Below are 26271 nucleotides of genomic sequence, written 5' to 3'. Positions count from 1 at the left end.
TAATGTTAGGAAAGGGGGGTAGAGGGTATACATGAACTCTATTATCTTTGCAAGTCTTCTGCAAACCTAAAATTATTTCAAAATAAAAAGTTTATAAAAATAATTAGGACTTTGAAACAGTGAATATTTAAGAAAATCTATAGTACAAATTGATTCTTTTTAATTTTTAGAGATATTAGGCATGCAAGACTGTATTTGGTCATTAACATTTAATGTGCATTTACTATGCCAGGTTAGAGATTATAATACTTTATAACAAAGGGGTGTACAATATACCCTGAGAATATGGATAAGGACATGGTTAGCTTTACCCCGGGGGGTAGTGAGGGAGGCTTCATGGAAGGGGTAACTCATGCAGAGACATTATGAATGAATAGGAATTTTGGGTCAGTCTTTCTAAGGGTTTATCAATTGTCTTAGTCTTTTTAAGGAATTAAATTTTGGCATTGCCGATTCTCTCTATTGCATATTTGTTTTATATTAATATCTCCTCTATTTCCTTTTTAATTTGCTGTTAGTTTTTTTAACTTTTGGAGATGGATATTTAGTTAACTAATTAAAACTCTTTTCTTTTCTTCTTTTTTTTAAAGATTTTATTTATTTATTTGACAGACAGAGAGACAGCCAGCAAGAGAGGGAACACAAGCAGGAGGAGTGGGAGAGGAAGAAGCAGGCTCCCAGCAGAGGAGCCTGATGTGGGGCTCGATCCCAGGACTCTGGGATCACACCCTGAGCCTAATGCAGACGCTTAACGACTGAGCCACCCAGGCGCCCCTGAAACTTTTTTCTAACGTAAAACATTTAAGGCTATAAGCTTTCTCTTGGCATTGCTTTAGCTAGATCCCACAAATTTTTATAAATTTTATCTTCGTTACCATTCAATTCAAATTATTTTCTAATTTTCACTGTAATTTCTTCTTTGATTCATGAGTTATTTAGAAGTGTATTGCTTCTTTTAAAAATATTTTACTTTTTGTTAACTTTAAACAATTGATTTTCAGCCCAATTTTATTATATCGATAATATGTTTTTATATAATTTCAATAATTTAATATTTGTGGCGTTTTGCTTCATATCCAAGCATATAATCAATTTTGGTAAATATGCCAACATAAATGAACTTGAAAACAATACATATTCTATATTTCTTGCATGCAGTATTCTATGAATTTGAATTTGGGCAATTTTGTCAATCTTGTTCAAATCTCCTATATCATTATTGAGTTTTTTGTCTTTATTTTCCTTTTTCCTTTTCTGCCCATGTTTCAATCTGGTTATTTTCTTCTGTCAATTTACTAATCTCTTTAATTTATTTAATCTGCTGATAAAGTCCATCTATTGAGTTCTTAATTTCACTTCTTGTTTTTTTCAGTTCTGAAATTTCCATTTGGTTTTTCTTATATAATTTTCAGTCCTCTGCTGAAATTAATTTTGTCATATAATTTATTGAGCATATTAGTTTTATATATTTTATTTTATTATTTTTTAAAGACATTTTTCTTTTCTTTTCTTTTTTTTTTTTTAAGATTTTATTTATTTATTTGACAGAGAGGGAGACAGCCAGCGAGAGAGGGAACACAAGTGGGGGAGTGGGAGAGGAAGAAGCAGGCTCCCAGCGGATGAGGGAGCCCGATGCGGGGCTCAATCCCAGGACCCTGGGATCACGCCCTGAGCCGAAGGCAGACACTTAACGACTGAGCCACCCAGGCACCCCTAGTTTTATATATTTTAAAGTCTGTGTATACTCCAATATCTGGACCTCTTATGGATCCATTTCTGTTGTCTCTTTTTTCCTCTTGAGTTTGGTCATTTAACTTACCCCCCAGGTTGTAGGGTAAATTTTGATTGAATGACTGCATTTGTGCATGAAAAGTTGCAAAGAAAATTTGAGGCTTTAGATGATGTTATCTTCATCCAGAGAGTTTAATTTTTGCTTTTGGAAGTTAGGATGGGGCAGATAATCTTACCCATCAGAGACTGAGCTTATTAGAGGCTGAGTATCCTTTGAGGGCTAGTTTATTTCCATTCTCTACTCTAAGAGTGTAGCTCCTTGGCCTTTCATCTAAAATTCTAGGGTATTTTCCAGAATCCCTCCTTCTTGGTGTATCCTGAACAGTAAGTCAATCCCCATAAGACTGCTGGTGGATCCGCCTCAATTCGTCAGCCTCTAGTGATCTGATAAATGGTGATTGTCAGGATCATCTTTCTGTACTTCCTTCTCTCTATGATCTTGGAGATTTGTTTTTTAAAGATTTTTATTTATTCGAGAGAGAGAGCGCACCCGAGTAGGGGGAACGGCAAAGGGACAAGCAGACTCCCCACTGAGCGTAGACCCTGACACGGCTTGATCCCAGGACCCTGAGACCATGACCTGAGCCAAAGTGAGACACTTAACAGACTGACCCACCCAGGCGCCCCAGAGATTTATTCTTAATGATCAGTCTTTTTTTCAGGATCATGAAATAGTAGAATTTTAGAGGTGAAAGTGACTTGAGATAACTTGTAGTCCAACCTAAAGCCCAGAGCTTTTAAGATACTAGTACTCTGATCACTCTACTCCTTGTCTAAAGCTCTTCCATTAATATATATAATAAATTAACTGGACTGACTAATGCAGTCAACATAAAATTGGGCCATACTATAAAGGGTTAGATAGTAAAGTTTCTTTAAAGAAGCAAAACACAATAGACAATAAAAGTCAAAGGAAGAGACTTTCTTACTCCACCAAACTGTATTTAAGTACCTAACTATGCTGTTTAGCGAAGTTACTCATTTTTTTCCATATCGACCTAAATTGGTAATGACATTTTTAAAAATTTGAATGTTTTAAATTAATGATCTTTAAATAAACAATCTGAGGCAACAGATAAGTTTACATTGAATCCATAATGTATGTTTTTTAGAAGTTAGGCAACATTTCTGGTGATTCCCTTATCAGATTACATAATAACTGATGAGTGGGGGTGAACAAATGACAGAGGGGTCACAAATTCATTTCCCTTCAGGATTTAGACAGTTGGCATGTGATATGAATAGGGTAGGAATTGCCTTTGTCTTCGGTTCATCTTATATTTGCTATTCAGCTCCAGAAACTTGTTGCCATAAGAATAATGGGCTCCATATTATCAGTTCTTCCAATTACTGAAGAGAAACTAGAAATCCAGACTTTAACGTGAAATCTATTAGATTGTAAAAATAGGAAGTGGGTTGAAAGTTTTTAAACAAACTATATTTCTCAGCCAAATCATCTATACGATGGGGATAAAAGAACTCTACCATAGAACTTTCACTTTTAAAATATGCATTCATTTGATAACCTTTGAAAAACCATTACTCAATCTTGCCCTAAGAGAATTTGAAGTTTAATCATCACCTAATACCATGCAAATTAATTACTATATTCTCACATCGTATATATTATGTATGATAATAGAATTACGAAGAAAGTAGTATGGGAGTTCAGGGAAAGGACACATTAAATTTATTAAATATGTGAACAGAAGGAAATCTTAGAATTTTGAATTAGCAATATATAAAAGCCAGAGGAAATTTGGGTATTCTAAAATAGCAATGATTTGCTAAGGAAATTGTGAAGGAAAACTGGGTATAATAATGGTATAATATGTGGTACATAACATTAAGCAGCATTTCAGTGCCCCATAAGATTAGTTATGTTATGGGTAGAATCATACCCCTTTATAATTATAATGATTTCTAGAATATATATCTCTATACCACATGGAAAACTGATAAAATGGGTGTTACTACAATGCTGAAAGGTAATATTATAATACACTTTTACTATATTAGGATTTTAATTTAACTACATGCTTTATAGTAAGCATCATTCTCTTTTTATTGGAACTTTTCATTTTCATCTTTCATTAGTTCTTCAAGCAGCTTTCAAAAATTAACAAAAATCCTTACTGTCAATGAAAAAAATCTATTAAATTTGATAAGAAAATCCCATCTGTAACTTCAATAAAGTATCCAAGAATATAGAACCTTAAAAGTGTTTATTTTTTATTATCTGCCTTAGGACTACAAGGATTTAAGTGTTTTTACAAAAACAATAAAAGAAGAGTAATTTGATGGTTTATTTACTCTTTATAACCTTTAGAACGTGTCATGCTTTTTTTAAAATGCTTGCTTCAGGCTGTAGTTTTACAAGATGTGCTGTGTATTGGTCAGGCCTCTTCAGTTCTTGACCCGGAACAGATTTAGGGACACAGTACATACAGCAGGCATATGTCCAAGCAGCCAAAACTGTAACTGGGTACTTTTAGTCTCCTGTTCAAACTCATAATCCACCTCCTACGAAATTGTCCAATTCAGTTTCTCATGTTATCAATTAAAATACTAATCGTTCTTTCAGATAATTTTTTAGTTTGATTAGCTACAAAGTATTCAAGATAAATATCACTAACATGCATGGAATAGCCTAGAAGTTCATATTTTGAAGAACCTCTTTCCTAATTAGTATTTAAGCTACTGTTTTCATATTATTCAACTTAGTCTATTACAAAGATTTCTGAGAAATATTCTTAGAACATTTGTAGCAATTCTTAATGCTTTTCTTTTTCTATTCAACAAATATTTCTAGTTGTTATTTTGAAATGTTTTACCAAATATCAGAACGTAGTTGTATATTTAAAATAGGTAATATGATTTTGAATGCTTTTCTATCTTCTGTGGGATATGAAGATTACATTCTGAGGTTTTTGAAGGAAAGGGGTGTATCATAACAATCCGTATTGTCCTACAGCACCCAAATCTCTTATAGGTAATAAAATGGCATGTTTAAGAGGCGCTGGAGACAGATCATCTAAGTTCAAATACTAGCTCTGCTGTTTAGCTGCTATGTGCGTTTAGGCAGTTACTTATTCTCTTGCTAATGTAGTTTCCTGATCTATAAAATGGTGATAATAAGAGTACTTACCTCGAAAAATTATACCTATGATTAAATTAATACATAAAAAGTGCTTAGAACAGTATCTAAATCACAGTAAGATCTCAGAATCCATTTAAAAGAGAAAAGTATAACCAGGCTCACATGAAGAAAGCAGCATCTTGCACATTTCCCATCCAACTGCTTTGGGATTTGATAAGATGCATATATCTGTGAAATATAAACCCTTATCATGATATAAAATGTTTCCGTCCACCTAGGCCAGTTCTGTCCTACTTTCTCCCCAAGAAGCAACCCCTCTTTTGATTATTTTCCACTGTCAATTAGTTTTGTTTTGTTCTGACATTTCATATAAATAGAATCATACATATGTACTCTTTTAGGTAAGGCTTCTTTCACTCAGCATGTTTTAAATTCATCCATGTTGTTGTGTCTATCAGCATACAGATTCATGTTTGTTAAGTGTGTACCTATTAGTTTCATTTACTCTGGAGTGATTATAAAATGTGTTGTTAATTTTATTTTCTGCATTTTTATTGTTAGTGTATAGAAACATGATATTTTGGGTGTTGATCTTATATCCTGAGACCTTGTTGAACTCAATTAATTAGTTCTGGGAGATTTTTTTATAGATTCCTTGGGGTTTCCCATGTATACAATCATGTCATGTACAAATAGAGACCATTTACTTCTGTCTGATTTGTTTCCTTCCTTCTTTTTTTTCTCTCTCCTCTCTCTTTCCTTTTTTGCCTTTTCTGACAAGGAATGATAGACATATCAATCCATTCAGTCTTTTATCATTACATATGATGTTAAGTATAGTGTTTTTATGAATGCTCTTTATGCAACTGAGGTAATTCTTTCTATTCCAAACTGGCTGAGGGTTTTTATTATGAATGAGTTTTGGGTTTTGTCAATTGTCTTTTCTGCGTCAATTGTTATGGTCACGTGATTTTTTTTCTTTAGCATGTTGATATGGTGAGATATCAATATTGTTGTTGAATCAGCCTTATATATCTGGAATAAATTCTACTTGGTGGTGGTGTATCACATTTTATATATTGTTGGATGCCATTAGCTGATATGCTGTTGAGGATTTTTCCATCAAAACTTGTGAGATGTATTGGTCTTAGTTTTCTTTTTTTGTGCTGTCTTTATCTAGTTTTGGTGTCACAGTATGCAGGCCTTATAAAATGAGTTGGGATGTGCTCCTTCCTCATTTATTTTTCTGGAAGAGACTGTAAAAATGGCGTTAATTCTTTATATGTTTGGTAGAATTCTCTAAAGATGAAACCATGTGGGCATGGACATTTTGGGGGGGGGAGTTCTTAACTAGTGGTTATAAGGCTATTTAGATTGTCTGTATCACCTTGGATGAGGTTTGGTAGTTTGGGGTTTTGAGGAATTGGTCTATTTCTGTAAGTTGTCAAATTTATGAGCATAAACTTGTTTGTAGCATTCCCTTACTAACTTTTTAATGGTGCAGTATCTTTGTACATGGTTTCTTTTAGCTCTTAGAGCATATTTAAATTGTTGATGTGAAGTCTTTGTCTGGTAAGTCCATTGTCTGCACTTGCTCAGAGACAGTTTTTTTTAACTTTTTTTTTTGCCTGTGTATGGATCACACTTTCTTGTCTCTTTATGCTTTGTATTTTTTGTTGAGAACTGGACATGGACATTTTGAATATGTGGTAACTCTGGAAATCAGATATTTTTTCTCCCAGGGTTGCTGTTTGTTGTCATTTTTTGTTTAGTGACTTTTCTGAAAACATTTTGTGAAGTCGGCTGTTTCTGTCAGGTGTGGCCACTGAAGTCATTGTGCTCTTAATTTAACGATCAGCTAGTGCTTTGTTTGGCAGAGATTTCCTTAAATACCTGGAGCCAAAAGAAAAAAACAAAACAAAACAAAACCTCCCAGGCTTTGCAGAAGGACTCTCTCTGTGTGTTGGGGCATAGCTTCAGCTCTGTATACAGGCACTTTTTAAGTCTACCTGTTGAATTTTTCAACAGAAGGTTCAGATTTCTCTAGTGATACCTTGTATTTATGGTGTAGACTAATTCAGGAGTATTCCATGATTTTAAACAAAATCAGAGGACTTTTCTAAATAACTGCTTCCTGCTTGGCTTTTGGCTTTGTTCCTTGACTTTGGGTCTTCCCTTTGTGCTGCCTCCCAGAGAGAGTCTGTCTTTGCAGCCTCCCAGCTGATCCCTGTTCTTTTTATTTGAGGCTTGTTTGTCAGGTCGTGGCTGCAGGTAGGGGGAATACGGGCATTCTCTGACTTCATTAAGCTTCAGTTCTTAGGTGAAACCGTGTCTCAGTGTGAGGTCTTCATAAGAGTTCTGATCCTTCTTTTGTTTTTAATGCTGGGCCTACTGTATTCCTTAATTCCTGCTGTTTTTCTGCTCCTCCCCCCGTGATAGAGCTGTTATTTTATTTTCCTGGCCTGCTTCCAGCTGCAGTGGCTTTCCACAGCTCTCACACTGTAGTTTTTATTGCCCCTCCCCCTGTAGATTAAGCTCTTGCTCCTTAGGGGAGATGAGGAAGACTGGTCTGTCTAGGTAGACTTTTCAGTGGTGGCTCTTGGTCCCCTTTCCCAGCTGTACAGGGATTTCCACTAGTGTTCTTAAGTATAGTTTTTTTTTCCCTTTCCCTTATAGATTAAGATTCTTGGTCTGTAGGGGAAATAGGGAAGATGCGTTGTGACTGCTCTTCTCTTCTCCAGCCAGTCCTACAGAGGAGAGCCTCTAAGATTGTTGGATTCTTCCCATCCTTCCCTGTAAGCCCTTTGTGGGCTTCCTGGAAGAAAGACCTTGTAAAAAATATAAAAACTCCTTATTTCTGGGGTCCCTGGGAATTCACATTCTTACACTGGTCCACATTCTGCCTTTAGCAATTTATTAAGAACTTTCAGCTGAATTTTCTTATCAGGACTCAGTGATTTATGTCCCAGGTAAGCAAATGCTGTGGTTCTCTTCTCCCTGCAGTAGAGAGTTATCCAGAGTTTGGATTAGTTGAATGATCTGGGACCTCAGTTCTCTGATGGGTTTGTCTATTTAATTGACAATTTGTCCAGATTCTTTTCTTGTTGTAAGCAAGAGAGGATGCTCTTTTTATCGCTCTGGAAAGAGCTGAAATGTAAAATTTTAGAGTCCTAATTTCCCTTGCATTTTTCTTTTTGATTTAGGAAGCAGAAACTCAATATGAAGAGCAGATTAGTAAAATTATTGCAGAGACACAGGAACTCAAATGGCAAAAGGTGAGGTTTTGTTTTGTTTTTAAGATTTATTTACTCCAGAGAGAGTGCACATGGGAGTGCACGTGAGTGGTTGGGGAGGGGCAGAGGGGTGAGAAACTCAAGCCAATTCCTCTGAGCATAGAGCTGATGTGGGGCTCAATCTCACCATCCTGAGATCATGACCTAAGCCAAAATCGAGAGTTGAACGCTTAATGAACTGAGCTACCCAGGTATCCTCAAACTAAGTATTTTTAATTTTTATTTCATATTAGTCTTTTTAGCATCTTTAGCATCTTTTTACCTTTTAAAGAAGTATTGTAATCCTTAATTGCAGTTTGAATTTTTAAATTTCCTAAACATATTTGGGGATTGTGCATCATTTTATTTTATTTATTTATTTTTTTATTTAAAGATTTTTATTTATTTATTCGACAGAGATAGAGACAGCGAGAGAGGGAACACAAGCAGGGGGAGTGGGAGAGGAAGAAGCAGGCTGCTAGCGGAAGAGCCTGATGTGGGGCTCGATCCCATAACGCCGGGATCACGCCCTGAGCCGAAGGCAGACGCTTAACCGCTGTGCCACCCAGGCGCCCCCCCCCCCTTTTTTAAAGATTTTTATTTATTCGACAGAGATAGAGACAGCCAGCGAGAGAGGGAACACAAGCAGGGGGTGTGCATCATTTTAAACAAAGTCTCAAGAGAGTTGTGACTACAATTGTTTTTAATAATAGTTGGGCCACCAGAACACTGAGAATGAAATTTTTTCCCAGGCTTTCTGATAATAATGCTGAAAACTACTATGATCTATTTAGTGTCTGAGACACACATTATGTATTACAAAGAAGTCAAAATATTTTTAAGAAGTGAAACCTCTTTATTTTCCCAGACTGTTATTACATACTGTAATCAAATATTAAAAAAAAAAAAAACAGTATCAGAGGGACACCTGGTTGGCTTTGTCGGTAGAGCCTGTGACCCTTTTCCCAGGGTCATGGTTCAAGCACCGTGTGGCGTGTGGAGACTGCTTAAAATAAAGAGAAAAACAATCACCAGTATCATCAGATCTGATTCTCTCTCTAGCCTTATTTATATGGAAGCATTTTTGATAGTACTTCTCATGCCTTTCCACTAAAGTAATCTTAATAGCTAAAAATTGAATCTTAATTATGGTGGCCCCCTTCTTTTCACTGTTTGGCAATATTGAAACAGGAAGTTGGAGGTAACATATCAGAATCAGAATTCAAGCGACAGAGGATAGCTCAACCTAGAAACGATGGGAATTTTGAGACCAGACAAGCCCACAAGGTTGTGTAGAATGTGGAAGTAAAACTAGAGTTGGATTTTATGAGGCACAGGTCTCAAATCTCTCTGCAGAAAGGAAAAACAGATAAACACCAAGCACAAACTGAAACTCCAAACAGATTTCAAAATGTAAAGTCATATCTTATTTTTGGATAGAGAGAGTCAACAGTATAAAGTTATCCAAATCCTTAAGTTAATCAGTATGTTTAATACAATCCAGTACTAAGAGTGTGTTTGCTGTACTTAAGCTGTTCTAAGGTTTATGTAGAAATAAATGTACAAGAGTGTCTGCGAAATTTTTGAAAAAGAACAGGGCCAAATAATTACACTAGGTTCTTAAATATATTATTATAAACTACAGTAATTAAAGTAGCTTGGTGTAGCATACATGGATAGGTATTCCTCAGAACATAATAGAGTCTAGAAATAGATCCAAATTTTAAGATAAATTAGTGAGTGATAAAGGTGGCATTTTTTTTTTATTCTGACAAAATTGTAAACTTTCTTCAGAATTTTCATGTCCTTTTTGATCTAAAACAGTAAGTAGTTATGTGGAGTGAGTGTTAAAGCTGTCATCTTTAGAACAATAAAAACGTGCCCATATACTGTATAAGAGTGGAGTTACAGAGAAATTTAAGTTCCTTAAGTTTCCTCAGTAAACCCTTGAGGCATAGCTCTCCAGGTAAATTGTTGACTTTCCCAGGACAAAACAAACAGGTCACACCATCTTGATCTAAAGGAACACTATAGAAAGCAGACCTATATTTACAGTGGTAAAATGTAGAGTCAGAGAGCACTGAAGATAAAATAGTATTTGGGCTCAGTACTACAAAGAATTGGGGCCACAGTTATTTATTTTTCTTGAACAGATCTTTATCTTCACCCATTGGGTTTCTTGACTGGGAAACAGCAGTATTCAAAGATGGGTATAAAATGTGATTGAACCATTCTCTTTTAGGCTTTTAGACTATTATTGGCTTTAGTTCTTCTGGTTTTAGAGATATTATGTAAAGTTAGATAGAGGTTTTCTGCTAGTATCAGAAAGACATTTTGCCCACAAAGAGTGCCACTTCAAAGAAATCTTAATTTGGTTTGATCATACAGAGAAGTACCACAAAGTTAGTATCGAAATTAGCTGTGATCTGATTACAATAGAAAAATCCTCAGGGATCTTTAAAAAAAAAATCGGAGAAGAATTTAATTTTGCAGTTCTGTTTACATAGTAGATTTCTTTCTCTTATGCTAATGGGTGTGGTGTCACAAAGGAGAAAATAATATGTCTCACTTGAGGATCCGAGATAACAATTGGAGGCTGAAACAGTGGGGAGTATCTCTGGATTATTAGAGATATTCACTATCTGACTAGCTCATTGACTCTGAGGAAGAGGTTATGTGATGGTGGCAGGATTTATGGTATGAGTAAAATATTTGCAAAATTTCTTTCAATATTTAGAGAAATTTCTCTTTGCCAGTTTGAGGATAAAATGGGAAGTTGGGTGCATGATTTGCCCTCAGAGCAGTATCATTGATTTGCCCACTTGATTTTTTTCCTCTTCATTTTCTTAGCTAGTTCAGGAAAGTTTTTCCCCAGTGTCCTTTCTGTTTATAATAAATATCTACAAGTGTCTTTACCAAAAGGCTCACTCCTTCAGTGCTTGATGACTGGAGTGGGAGCATTAAGTTGTTTTATCTGTAAGGCCTCCAGTTTATTCTGCTTTTGTTCAAAGGCTTTTTGAACATCTGGATTTGAGATCTAGTAATGGGTTATTTCCCATTCCAGTTTTTGTTGCATGTTAAATCTCCTATTTCCAGGTTTAAGGCTGGTCACAAAAAGTAAGGAGAAAGCTAGAGGTCACATTTACTTGAGAATGCACTCTTCAGAGAACCTATCCCCGAGGTCTTCAATAAATTCTTTCCTTGCTTGCAGGAGTGGAATAGAGTCTAATTTATTTTCACAGAAAACTGGACAATAACCTCTGAAAGATTTTTTCCAACTCTATAGCTTTTCTAAACCTGTCTGGTTTCCTGTGCATTTTGTCATTTCTTGTCATTCTTGGGATTTTCTCACTATGCTTTTTCCATTCTTTTTTTTCATTTGAGAATATGAACCATTGGTACAGATCTGGGAACTGATAGTACTATTTTTAAAAATTAGCTATAAGATTTAAAATATTTTTAAAGTTTATTTTATTATATATTTTTTAGTATTCTCTATGTCCAGCACAGGGCTCAACCTCACACCCCAGAGTACAAGAATCACATGCTCTTCAGACTGAGCCATCCAGGTGCCCCAAGAATGAAAATATTTTAAAGTAATTGCTAACTTCAGAAAAAATAAAAAGCTCTGTTAAATAGAAATGTAATTACGGTATATTATATGGCTGAGCATTGAATAAAAATTGCATACTCATGATAGTATAAATACTGAAGATTGATTTAAGTCAGTTTTTATGTAACTCTGTTGGAAGAATAGAGGGAGCAGATGTTAGGTAATGGTTGTACAAGAAAGACAAACTCCCAACTATCATAATAGAAGTCCGATAAAATTTTTAAGTTGGTAAATCAACATATATCTAGAAACACGGAGTCAAATAACAGAAACATTTGAAGCAGTTCCCACTTTTAGATCTAATTTTTTTCAATTGTGAGAATTATTCACTAAACATAGAAAAAAAAGTTTGAAGTCATCTTGAATCTGAAGAACAGAACACACAACTTCTATCAAAAAAGGAGGGAGAGAAGAAAAAAAAAGAAATAGAATCATATATATGGATTTTAAAAAATGCCCTGTGGTGGTTTTGATTTTATTTAAAAAAAAAATTGCTTCAGTGAATTTAAAGAATTGTGTCCTCATGTGAACGTTTGCGCTTAGAAAATAAAATGGGTTTCTTTGGGAACTCTAAAAGACTATAGACATCTTGTATATTAAGACTATTAATTTTAGGGGCGCCTGGGTGGCGCAGTCGTTAAGCGTCTGCCTTCGGCTCAGGGCGTGATCCCAGCGTTCTGGGATCGAGCCCCACATCAGGCTCTTCTGCTGGGAGCCTGCTTCTTCCTCTCCCACTCCCCCTGCTTGTGTTCCCTCTCTTGCTGGCTGTCTCTGTCAAATAAATAAAATCTTAAAAAAAAAAAGACTATTAATTTTAATAACTTTCGATGAAATATTTTCTTGAAGAAAGTGTTGGAGTCAGCCATGTTTAGAGTTTTGTGTGTGTGTGGGTGTGTGTGTTTGTGTGTGTGTTTTAAAGATTTATTTATTAGAGCGTGCGCGTGCGAGCAGGGTTGGGGGAGAGGCAGAGAGAGAATCTCAAGCAGACTCAGCATGGAGTCTCGGAGCCCCATGTGGGGCTCTATCTCATAACCCTGAGATCATGACCTGAGCCCGATATCAAGAGTTGGATGCTCAACCGACTGAGCCATCCAGGTACCCTGAGCCATGTTTAGAGTTTAAAATTTTAAAGAAATGTGTTTTATCATAAAGAAGTAACTGAAAGAATAATTATTGTATGCTAATCAGGTAAAAAAATCATAGAATTGTTTAAAGTTGCATTTCAAGAGCATACAATAATATATGCAATGAATGTTTAACTTTTATTTAAATTATGAACCTAATTAAAAGTTAAAACTGAAAGTTATTCAAATTTATGTTTTAACTTTTCATAATTTTGTAAAATAGGAAACTCTTCAGAATCAAAAGGAAACATTAGCAAAGCAACACAAAGAAGCAATGGCAGCTTTCAAAAAGCAGGTAATTTTATAAGTATAGACAAACACTACAGTTTCAAATATTTCACCCCCTCTGCCCCATATGAATTATTACGGCATACTCACTGAAGACAAACAGAGTATTAATGGAAGCAGGAGATAAAGTTATTTTGAATCACAACTGACACTTAGTAGAATGAGTTAGTTAAGGAGAGAAATTGGGAAAACTGTTTTCTTGGAGATGTATTTTCATCTGTTCTAAATAAATAAGGTTAGTGATGTGTGTGCTCTTGTTCTTTCTCTCCCTTCTCCCCTTTCTCCCTTTGATTAGAATATCCTAGGATCTCACCTTTTCTGCTTTCCTCCTTTACCCAAGCAAGAAATAGAATACTGATGAAAAGCTGAGATGCAAGGGGGGAGATGTGAAGGATGACGAGATGCATTTATCATGCACTGAGGCCTTCATAAATACTATCAGCAGCTAAGAGCAGAGAAAAACATTATATATATATATATATAATGAATAACAACTTCTTCAGTTATTTTGAGTAATACAGCTCTTCTTTACTACCTCAAATTTTTCTTCAGTCCCTCTTTAGAAAATATAAGTGTAAGAAATGTGCTCCTGAAAAATATTCTCAAGAAATTTTTTCCTTATGGTCATTCCAGCATCACCATTTTTTCTTCCTTTTTCCTTCCCTCTCTTTTTGCCTTTTTCTCCACACAAGTGTGTATGTTTAGAAAGGGAAATACACCTATGTAAGGTAAATCACTAGTTGGTTGAGGTTGTTTGTAGTCCACACTGTAGTGCAGATTTGTTTAAGCAGAGGATAAACTTTCTTCCTATTAGTCTGAGATTAGCCTCACCAAAGGTATGGGGGCTTTAATTGAAGACTAAGGAAGCAGAAGCCAAATATGCCAGATAGTATTCTCTAGGAGAGGGCAAGTCTGTGTCTCTTTTATCACAAGGGACTTTGGGCAAAATAAGAATATCTGGGTATCTGAAGGGTAATGGAGAAAGTGCTCTTGGGCTCTCCCCCCACCCCGTTGTTGTTTGTTTCCTTTTTTCCTCCCCTCCCTTCAACTACTCCTCTCCTCTTCCTGATTCTTGAATGTGAATGAGGGATGTGGAAAATGAGAAGGAGAAGTTCCAAAGAAAAATTTTATTTCTTGACAGTTTTACCTATTCTTGTGTTGTTTATAATATTTTGTTTTCTTTGGCATGTTGACCCTACTTACTCTGCTTTAAAATACCACTATTTATGAGACACCTACATGCATTTTTAAAAAAATTTTCAGAAAATACTGTCAATGCTAATACAGATGATACTGATTTCATCAAAGTGTGCCTTCAGGAAACTTTATATGTTATTATTTAAGAGTAGATGGCAAAGTACTGACACGTACAAGAAAAAAACTCGTGGAAGGAAAAACTAAATTTTCAAGGATGATTGGTATTCCTAATCCTGTGATTAAATTTTTCATTTCTTTTGGTGACTGGCTTTTTACCCTCTTGTATATCTTTTATTATTTTCTCAGTGTAGAGGTAGCACGTTCACATTGTATTAGGTTCAAACAGGATAGACATGTAAAATACTTTTATAGTCTTACCGACCAGTGTAAATCACTGCTAACAGTTTACTTACCTGTATTTTCATTTTTAAAATTATTTATCAGTTGCAAATGAAGATGTGTGCCTTGGAAGAAGAAAAGGTATTTATTAATTTTTTTAATAATTTAAAGCATAGTTAAATGCATTTAATTATCAGTTGTTTACCACAATGAAAAGGAGTATTAGCAGTAGATTAATGGAGACTGTTAATTGCTTAAAGTCTTAGAAATTGAAAAGAGCCAAGGAAATCATGTTGCCTCTGTCATTTTACAGTTGGAATACTAAAGCCTAGCAAGACTAAATGACTTGCTGAGCTGAAGCTCTCATTCTGAAGTGGTGAAGTTGGGACTAGAACCCAGATCTCTTCAGCCCCCAAATTAATGTTTTTTTCTATTCTACTGCAGTGTTTCTATTAAGTATATTTTTAGTGCTTTTTCAGTGTAATTACCTGTTTAAACATTAAAATGATTTGCGTCTGGATGCAGACCAATTGGAAAAGAAGACACAACTCTGAACTAGAAATTCACCTAGCATTAAATATTTTCTCTAATTATTTAATAGTTAATACATGTTTTTATTATGTCAGTGGGTATACTATTTACAAAGCCCTTTAAAAAAATTCTCCCATATCTTTATAAGAGAAATATACTTGTAACTTATTAATTAGAATACATTTATTCTAGCTGTGTGAATTAAATAATTTCATAGTATCCATAAATTCTCAGGAATGCCCTACTGATAAAATGATTATCATGCACTGAAGCCACCATAAATATTTGTTATAATATTATACTGATAAAATGTTTTGTTATAATTTTCATTTCATGATATTTGTAATCTTATAGAGGCCTTATTGTATGTTCATGATCTTTTTTGAAGTCATTGGGAATGTAAGTTGTGTTGCAGATCCAAGTTTAAAGCTGTGGAGTGTTAGTTTTGTAAAGAAGAGGTTTTGGTTCTTGAGCTTTTGTATCTTCCCCATTAATAATATCACTTACATTGGAAAGTACTGAAATACAGTTTTTTTACTTAAAGGGAAAATACCAACTTGCTGCAGAAATAAAAGAAAAAGAAATAGAAGGATTGAAGGAAACATTAAAAGCATTACAGGTAAAGTAACTTAGTATTGCTTAAAAAATAATTTGGCATATTAGCATTATATTAGTAAAATGTCCACTAAACATGTAAGTTAGCAAAACAAAGCTGACAAAAATTCATATATCATGTAACTTTGTATTTTTTTCCTGAAAGCCTTGAATTTCAAATTAGTAGGATTTTTCCTCATCTTTTATTTTAAAAGGAAATATTAAAATAGCTTCATTATTTCTTACTGTAATATAATTGTTATTTTTAACACTTTATTAACGAACAAACCAAGTCAGACCTATATATTATAACTGATTACCTGTGGTCCTTAAAAGTGAAAATAAAATAGCATTAAGCTAGTCATGATTATTTGTTATGTACTGTGCTTATTTTCTGCAAATACAGAGATGCCAAAAGCATCACATTTGCCTCTAGGCTGTACACAGTCTCCTATAGAATACAGACGTATATAGCTAATGATGTTTCGTTAAGCGTATTTACTGAAGGTCTACAATGTGCCAAGCACTGGAGATATAGCAATGAATAAAAAGGACAAAAATAATTTACTTTTATGGAGCTTCCATTCAAGGTGGGGGGAAGACAAGCAATAAAATGAGATACAAAGTAAAATAAAGATTGTTAGGGGAGAAGATACAGGATTTTGAAGTTATCACCCTATAGATAACATTAATTACAAAGACCAAAATATATTTTTATAATGGAAGTATCCTGATGGTCACTACCTTAATCAGGTAATTCACATCATAGTGTGGATTTCCTTCATGGTTAAGCATATAATAAACTTTCTTTCTTTAGTTGATTAAGGTAGTAAGAAGGTTTCCTTTTCTTCATATCCTCACCAATCTTGTTATCTCTTGTCTTTTTAGTCATAGACATTCTAATAGGTGTAAAGTGATAACCTCTTTGGGTTTGATTTGCATTTCCCTGATGATTAGTGATCTTGAGCACCTTCTTATATACCTGTTGGCCATTTGTATGTCTTTCTAGAAAAGTCTATCCTGGTCCTCAGCCCATTTTTTATATTGGTTTTGTTTTGTTGCTGTGGAGTGTATGAGCTTCTGATACATTTTGGATATTAACCCCAATCAGATACATGGTTTACAAGTGTTTCTCCCATTTTAGGTTGTCTTTTCACTCCATTGATTATTTCCTTTGTTTGCAGAAGCTTTTTAGTTTTATGTAGTTCCAGTAGACAATTTTTGCTTTTATTGCCTGTGCTTTTGTTGTCATATTAAAAAATATCACCGCTTGTGCTAATGTCAAGGAGCTTTTCCCCTCTGTTTTCTCTTCTGGTAATTTTATGGTTTCAGGTCTTATGTTTAAGTCTTTACTCTATTTTGAGTTGATTTTTCTATATAGTATGAGATTTTGTATATGGTGTGAGATAAGGGTCTGATTTGTCTTCTGTATGTGGATGTCCAGTTTTTCTAACACCATTTATTGAAGATTATCTTTACCCCATTGTATATTCTTGTTACCCTTGTTAAAGATCAGTTAGCTGTAGTTGCCTGGATTTCTGGTCTCTCTAGTCTGATCCATTAACCAATATCTCTGTTTTTATACCAATAGCATACTGTTTTGATCACAGTAACTCTGAAATATATTTTGAAATCAGGAAGCATGATGCCTGTAACTTTGTTCATGTTGCTCAAGTTTACTTTAGCTATTCTGGTTTTAGGGGTTTTCATGGTTCTGTATGAATTTTAGGATTTTTTTCTATTTCTGTAGAGTTTCATATTGTGATTTTGATAGATTGCGTTGAATTGGTAGATCACTTTGGATAATATATACATCTTCACAATATCCTTCTATCCATGAACACAGGATATCTTTCCACTTATCTGTCTTTTAAAATTTCCTTCATCAATATTTTATAATATTCAGTGTACAAATAATTTACCTCTTTGGTTAAATTTATTCCTACATATTTTTTTTAGTTGTTGTGAATGGGATTGTTTTCTTAATTTCCTTTTTGGATAGTTTGTTGTTTGTGTATAGAAATATGGCTGATTTTTGTGTGTTGGTTTTGTATCTGCAACTTTAATATATTCATTTATTAGTTCTGACAGTGTTTTTGTTGAGTCTTTAGGGTTTTCTACGTATCTGATCAAGTCATCTCCAAACAGAAAATTTTACTTCTTTCTGATTTGGAAGCCTTTTATTTCTTTTTCTTCTCTAATTGCTCTGGCTAGGACTTTCAGCACTGTGTTGAAGAAGGTGGTAAGAATGAGTATCCATGCCTTCTACTGAATTGGTGGTGATGTTTATCGTGGGCTTTTTATATAAGGCTTTTATTGTGTTGAGGTAAGTTACCTTGTGTACCTCTTTTGTTGAGAGTTTTTATCATGAATAGATTTTAAATTTTGTCAGATACCCTTTCTACATCTATGAGATGAACATATGGATTTTTAAATTCTGTTAATGTGATGTATGACATTGATTGATATGCATATGCCAGACCATCTTGCAGCCCAGGGATAAATCCCATTTGGTCACAATGTATGAACCTTTAACATGCTGTTGAATTTGGTTTGCTAGAATTTCGTTGAAGACTTTTGCATCTATGTTCATCATGGATATTGGCCTGTAGATTTCTTTTCTTGTATTGTCTTTTTCGGACTTTGGTATCAGAGTGATACTGGCCTCATAAAATGAGTTTGGAAGTGTTTCTTCCTCTTCTGTATTTTGGAAGAATTTAAGGTTTGGGATATTAATTCCTTAAATATTTAGGAGAATTTATCCATGAAGCTATCTGGTTTGGGGATTTTCTTCCTTGGGAGGTTTTTAATTACTGATTCAATTTCCTTATTTGTGATGGGTATGTTCAGACTTTCCATGTCATCTTTCTTCAATTTTAACAGGTTGTGCGCTTCTAAGAATTTATCCATTCTTCCAGGTTGTCCAATTTGTTGGCATATAGTTGTTTCTTTTTATTTCTGAGGCATCACTGTAATGTCTCCTTCCGTTTCTGACTTTATTGATTTGAATCTTCTTTTTGTTAGTCTAGCTAAGGGTTAGTAGATTTCATTTGTCCTTCCAAAAAAATAACTCTTAGTTTTGTTGATTTTTTTCTATTGTTTTTCTTTTTATTATTTATTTCTGTTCTAATCTTTATTATTTCCTTTTGCTGATTTTGGGATTCGTTTGTTACCTTTTTTCCTAGTTCTTTGAGATGTAAGATTAGATTGTTTATTTGAAATATTTCTCTTTTTTAGTGTAGGCATTTATCATTATCAAATTACCCATTAGTACTGCTTTTGCTGCATCCCATAAGTTTTGTTATGTTGTATTATTGTTTTTATGTGTCTCAAGATACTTTTTAAATTCCCCCTTTATGGACACAGTGATTATTCAAGAGTGTTGTTTAATTTCTATATACTTGTGAATTTTCCTGTTTTCTTACTGTTTTTCTTGTTTCCATTGTAGGTGGAAAAGATATTTGGAATGATTTTGATCTTAAATTTGCAAAGACTTGTTTTGTGACCTAACATGATCTGTCCTGGAGAATGTTTCATGTGTACTTGAGAAGAAATGTATTCTTCTGCTGTAGGGTGAAAAGTTCTGTGTACATCTGTTAGGTCTATTTGAGGACCTCATCCATAGTGAGGTTTAAAGATTAAATGCTTGATAGATTTTCGTCTGGATGTTTTGTACATTATTTAAGTGAGGTATTAAAGTCTCCTACTATTACTGTATTTCTGTCAATTTTTCCCTTCAGATCTGTTGATATTTGCTTTATATATTTAGGTGTTCTGATGTTGGGTGCATAAACAGCTGTTATAGCTTCCTGTTGAACTGACTTCTTTGCATTATATAATGACTTTTTTGTCTCCACTTTTTTGTCTCCTTTTGACCTGAAGGATATTTTGTCTGATATAAATATAGTCACCTGTGCTTTATTTTTGGTTACTATCTCTGTACTTTCAGCCTATTTTTGGTTACTTCATCTCTGTACTTTCAGCCTATTTGTGTCCTTAAATCTAAAGTGAGTCTCTTGTAGATAGTACAGTAGTCCTCCTTTATCAATGGGGAGTATGTTTCAAGACCCCCTTGGATGCCTGAAACCATGGGTAGTACTGAACTCTAAATATACTGCTTATTTCCTATACATAAATACCTATGATAAAGTAAATTAAGCACAGTAAGAGATTAACAATAACTAATAATAAAATAAAACAATTATAAACAATATATTATAATAAATGTTATGTGAATGTGATCTCTCTCTTTTTCTTTTTTTTCTCTCTCTCTTAAAATATCTTATTATACTAAACTCACCCTTCAGGGCACCTGGGTGGCTCAGTCGGTTAAGCATCCGACTTTTGATTTCGGCTCAGGTCATGATCTCAGGGTTGTGAGATTGAGCCCCACGTCAAGCTCCACACTCAGCAGAGAGTCAGCTTGAAGATTCTCTCCCTCTCCCCCTGCTCTCTTTCTCTCAAATAAATACATTAAAAAAAAAAAAACCTCACCCTTCTTCTCTTCTTGTGATGCTGTGAGATGATAAAATGCCTATGTGATGAGATGAAGTGAGGTGAGTGATATAGTGTTAGGCTCCTATTAACCTTTTGATGGCACATCAGGAGAGAACTCATCTGCTTCCAAATTGCAGTTGACCATGGGTAATTGAAACCATCCAAAGTGAAACCACAGATAAGTGGGAACAGCTGTGTATCACTTGATTTTGTTTTTTTTATCCTGTCACTCTGTGCCTTTTGGTTGGAAAGTTTAATACATATACATTTATAGTAATTATTGATAGGTGTGGAATTACTGTTGTCATTTTGTAAATTGTTTTCTGTCTGTTTTGTGGTAGTTTTGTGCATCTCTTGTCTGCCTTTTTTATTTGATGTTTTTGTAGTGATTTTCTCTGATTTTTTTCTTTATCTTTTGTGTATGCATTATAGGTTTTTATCTTTATGGTTATCTGAAGTCTTGCATAAAATATCTTGTACTTATAACTATTTTAAGTTGATAGTAACTTTAACTGCATACAAAAGTACTACACTTTGCCTCCTCAACTTTGTGTTCTCATAACCAGTGTTTGCATCTTTTTATATTGTGTATTCATTAATACATTTTTATTTCTAAACTTTTATATAAGGGTTAAAAGTAATTTATGTACTACTCATTCAGTCTTGAATTTCTCTATGTTTGTCTCTATACTTTACGAATGAGAATTATACTTTCATGTGCTCTTGCATTGTTGTTTGGCATGTTTTTGTTTCAATTTGAAGAACTTCCTTCATTATTTTTTATAAAGCAAGTCAAATGGTAACAGATTCCCTTAGTTTTGTTTGTTTGGGAAAGATTTTTCTCTCTCCTTCATCTTTTAAATGATAGTTTTGCTAGGTATAGTAGTCTTGGTTGGCAGATTTTTCTTTTCATACTTAGAATATATCATCCTACTCTCTTCTGGCCTGCAATGTCTGCTGAGAAGTCTTCAGATAATCTTATTGGAGTTCCCTTACATTTGACAAACTGCATTTCTCTTGCTACTCTCAGAAGTCTCTTTTCTCCTTGACTTGACAACTTGATTATAATGTGTCTTGGCATATTCTTCTTTTGGTTCATTCTGTTTGTAGTCCTCTGAATCTCATGAGTCTGGATGTCCATTTCCCTCCCAAGATGTGGAAAGTTTTCAGCCATTATTTCTTTGAATTAGCTTTCTTCTGCCCCTTTGTCTTTTCTCCTTCTGGTACACCCCAATGCTTATATTGATTCCTTCGATGCTGTTTTATAAATTTTTTAGGCTTTCTTCACCCTCCTTCACTTGTTTTCCTTCTCTGATTGAATAATTTCAAATGATCTGTCTTCGAGTTCACTGGTTCTTCTATTCAATAAAGAGTGGCCTTAAAGCTCTCTCTAGCATTTTTTAAATTTCATTCATTGCATTCTTCAGCTCTACATTTTGGGGAAGGTTCTTTTAAAAATTATTTCTATTTCTGTATTGAATTTATTTTTGCAGAGTATTTTCCTGATTTTGTTGATTTTTCTATCTATAGGTTTTAAGTAAATTGTTTTTTCCTATTAATGACTTATTACATGATCCTCTGGTAAGGCACTTTGTCTTCCTGAGCCTCAATTTCCCTTCAGGTAAAAGGGAAAAGAAATTGAAAACATTAGAATTTCCCAAACAATAAAAAAAAGAATTTCCCAAACAAGATCACTTACTTTATTAACCAGTAACATAAGTACATTACTCTGGATGTCAGGAGTAAGGAATTTGGGGAGAGGTCTTCATTCAGTCACCCAGTAGAGGCATGAATAAGAGAGCATAGATAGAAAATGGTAAAACTTGGATTGGGAGTAATGAATGACCTGTCAGATTTTCAGCTCTATAGTTCTATGACGTAATGTTATTTCACTAAATTTTAAACTTACTGAATTTATAAATTAAGATCGTAATTACTCTTGCAGAACCGAGGGCATATTTAATACATAATGTATTGCTTGTACCATTGAAACATAATTTTATTAGGCCTTAACCACAGTGACAAAGGGAATTATATTCCTGTAGTGTGTAAATTTATCCTTGAGGAATTTTTAGACGTTTGGATACTTTTGTAGTTTGGAGAATCATAAACTTACAGAGATGTTGGAAATACAATATAAAGAACTTATTTTTTCCTGAATGATTTAAGAGTAGTATGCTACTCTGATACCCTACTACCTCCAAAACTATAGTTTATCTTTCCTACAATCAAGGATGTTCTCCTACAAAAGCATAACAACACCATCAAAATCAGTAAGTTAACATTGATACATAATTATAATCTGATTCTCATGCTCCAGTAAGGTTTTACTAGTTATCTTAATAAGGTGTTTTATAGCAAAAAGATCCAGTTTGGAATCTTATGGTGCATTTATTTGTCTTATCTCTTTAATCTCTTTTATCTAGACTAGTTCCTCAGTCTTTGAGTAATTTTTATGACTTTGCTCTAAAAGATTACATACCAGTTCTTTTGTAGAATGTCCCTCAATGTCTGTTTATAATGATGTTTCCTCATGATTAGAATTAGTTGTATATCTTTGGCGTAATATTACAGAAGAAATGTCTTGTTCTTTTAACTGAATCCTATCAGATGGTTCATGATTTCATTTTCACTATTGGTGATGTCCACTTTGATCATTTGATTAAGGTAGTATCTGACAAATTTCTCCATTGAAAATGTACTTTTGGGGCACCTGGGTGGCTCAGTCGTTAAGCGTCTGCCTTTGGCTCAGGGCGTGATACTGGCGTTCTAGAATTGAGCCCCGCATCAGACTCCTGCACTGGGAGCCTCTTCTTCCTTTCCCACTCCTCCCCCTGCTTGTGTTCCCTCTCTCACTGGCTGTCTCTCTGTCAAATAAATAAAATCTTAAAAAAAAAAAAAAAACGTACTCTTTTCCCCTTTGTAATCAGAGTATTTTGTAAGGAGATACTTTGAAATTGAAATTATGTAAATATTCTGTTTCTCACCAGACTTTTACTATATTCATTTATTTGTTTATATCAGTATAGACTCAGTTTGTTTTTTTCAACGGATTAAAATCTATGACTATCATTTATTTTGTTGCTCAAATTATCCTTGATTTGGCTAGTGAGAGTCCATAAAGCTGATTACTGAGTCCTTTGGGTATGTCTTCATTCTTTCAGCATTTTCCTGCTTTTAGATAAAAGCAAAATGTGCCAGGATCATTTTGTAGTGATGACCTTGCACTGGAATGAATCATTTCTCCATTCTCCATGGAAAATGGTATGTAGAAGCAAAGATCTGGGCACTGTTGTGCTCATTACTATTGATACATCACTGCTCTTAGACTTTCTTGGTGAACGGAGATCTACGTATTTACATACAAATATAATTTATGTTTATTTATAATTTATAATGTTTATTTCCCTAACAACCTATGTATATCAAAAACCCTGAATTCACATTACCCCCAGTTTCAATATAAAACCCTGAGGTTAATTTTAGTTTATTTCCTTTCTGTGTTTATACATTTCTTTCCTCTTACAGTGAGAAATGTGACATTCTTTATCCTTAATATATGTACTTCTTTGATAAACTACCCTGTATAAAACCAGTTTACCATTTTGCCATGCCTTCTTTCCTAATATGGGTGCCCTCTTTTCCCTGCTTGAACTCTGACACCATGAACTGGGTTGCTCTTTTTCAGGGTTGCCTCCTCACCTTATTCCGCTTCTTTTTAAATTTTAATTCCAGTATAGTTAATATACAGTGTTATTAGTTTCAGGTGTACAATATGGTGATTCAGCAATTCCATGCCTCACTCAGTGCTCTTTATGACAGATGCACTCCTTAATCACAGTCACCTATTAATCACGTCACCATCTTCCCATCCACCTCCCCTCTAGTAACCATCAGTTTATTCTCTATAGTTAAGAGTCTGTTTCTTGGTTTGCCTCTCTCTCTCTCTTTCTCTTTAAACTTTGCTTGCTTGTTTTGTTTCTTAAATTTCACATATAAAGATGTTATGGTATTTGTCTTTCTCTGACTTATTCTGCTTAGCATTATACACTCTGGCTCCAACTATGTCGTTGCAAATGGCAAGATTTCATTCTTTTTTTATAGCTGAATGATATTCCATTATGTGTGTGTGTGTGTGTGTGTGTGTGTGTGTGTGTGTGTGTATCACATCTTCTTTATCCATTCATCAGTCGATGGACACTTGGGCTGCTTCCATAGTTTGACTATTATAAATAATGCTGCTATAAACATAGGGGTGCATGTATCCCTTTGAACTAGTGCTTTTGTATTTTTGGGGTAAATACCCAATAGTGCAATTACTGGATCATAGGGTAGTTCTCTTTTTAACTTTTGAGGAGCCTCCATTCTGTTTTCCACAGTGGCTGCACCAGTTTGCATTCCCACCAACAGTGCATGAGTGTTCTTTTTTCCACATCCTCCCCAACACTTGTTGTTTCTTGTGTTTTTGATTTTAGCCATTTTAACAGGTGTGAGGCGATATCTCAGTATAGTTTTGATTGGCATTTCCTTGATAATCAGTGGTGTTGAGCATCTTTTCATGTGTCTGTTGGCCATCTGTATGTCTTCTTTGGAGAAATGTCTTTCATGTCTTCTGCCCATTTTTAATTGGATTATTTGTTTTGGGGGTGTTGAGTTTTATAAGTTCTTCATATATTTTGGAAACTAACCTTTTATTAGGTATGTCATTTGCAAATATCTTCTCCTATTCCATAAGCTGCCTTTTAGTTTTTTTTTTTTTTTAAGATTTTATTTATTTATTTGACAGAGATAGAGACAGCCAGCGAGAGAGGGAACACAAGCAGGGGGAGTGGGAGAGGAAGAAACGGGCTCACAGCAGAGGAGCCTGATGTGGGGCTCGATCCCAGAACGCCGGGATCACGCCCTGAGCCGAAGACAGACGCTTAACCGCTGTGCCATCCAGGCGCCCCTGCCTTTTAGTTTTGTTGATTGTTTCCTTTGCTGTGCAGAAGCTTTATTTTGATGTAATCCCAATAGTTTCTTTTTGCTTTTATTTCCCTTGCCTTGGGGAACATATCTAGAAAGATATTGCTACAGCTGATGTCAGAGACATTACTGCCTGTGTTCTCTTCTAGGATTTTTATGCTTTCAGGTCTCACAGTTAGGTCTTTAATCCATTTTGAATTTATTTTTGTGTAAGGTGTAAGAAAGTGGTCCTGTTTTGCCAACACCATTTGTTGAAGAGACTGTCAACAGTTGGATATTCTTTCCTGCTTTGTTGAAGATTAATTGACCATGTAGTCGTGGGTTTATTTCTGGGTTTTCTATTCTGTTCCATTGATCTGTGTTTCTGTTTTTATACTGGTACCATACTGTTTTCATTACTACAGCTTTGTAATATAACTTGAAGTCCAGAATTGTGATGCCTCCAGCAATTTGCTTTTCTTTTTCAAAATTGCTTGGCTATTCAGGGTCTTTTGTGGTTCCATACAAGTTTTAGAATTGTTGGTTCAAGTTCTGTGAAAAATGCTGTTGGTATTTTGATAGGGATTGCACTGAATGTGTAGATTGCTTTGGGTAGCACAGACATTGTAACAATATTTGTTCTTCCAGTCCAGGAGCATAGAATTTCTTTGTGTCTTTCCATTTCTTTGTGTCATCTTCAATTTCATTCATCAGTGTTTCATAGTTTTCAGAATATAGGTCTTTCAACCTTTTTGATTAGTTTTTTTCCCTAGGTATCTTATTTTTTGTGCAATTGTAAATGGAATTGTTTTCTAGTTTCTCTTTCTACTGCTTCATTATGGTGTATAGAAATGTAGCAAGTTTTGCACATTGATTTTGTATCCTGAGACTTTACTGAATTAATTTGTCAGTTCTAGTAGTTTTTGGTGGAGTCTTTTGGTTTTCTTTTTCTTTTCTTTAGTAATCTTTACACCCAACATG

At 34.5% G+C, this 26271-nt stretch overlaps 1 protein-coding gene across 3 annotated transcripts in view; it reads left to right on the top strand.

Moving 5' to 3' along the window:
- The window catches only part of CCDC73 (coiled-coil domain containing 73), a 156012-nt gene that overhangs the window by 57840 nt on the left and 71901 nt on the right, over window positions 1–26271 (top strand). For all 3 annotated transcript variants that reach the window (XM_087854731.1, XM_087854732.1, XM_045808554.2), the window contains exons 4-7: window positions 8095–8166; window positions 13124–13195; window positions 14830–14865; window positions 15800–15874. In XM_087854731.1, the coding sequence (XP_087710857.1) occupies window positions 8095–8166; window positions 13124–13195; window positions 14830–14865; window positions 15800–15874 (255 nt within the window). The remainder of the gene's footprint in view (window positions 1–8094; window positions 8167–13123; window positions 13196–14829; window positions 14866–15799; window positions 15875–26271) is intronic.

This window comes from Ursus americanus, chromosome 24 (assembly GCF_024610735.1).
Source record: "Ursus americanus isolate L20-20 chromosome 24, mUrsAme1.1.p, whole genome shotgun sequence".
NCBI lineage: Eukaryota > Metazoa > Chordata > Mammalia > Carnivora > Ursidae > Ursus > Ursus americanus.
This window is presented reverse-complemented; position numbering and strand designations above follow the sequence as displayed.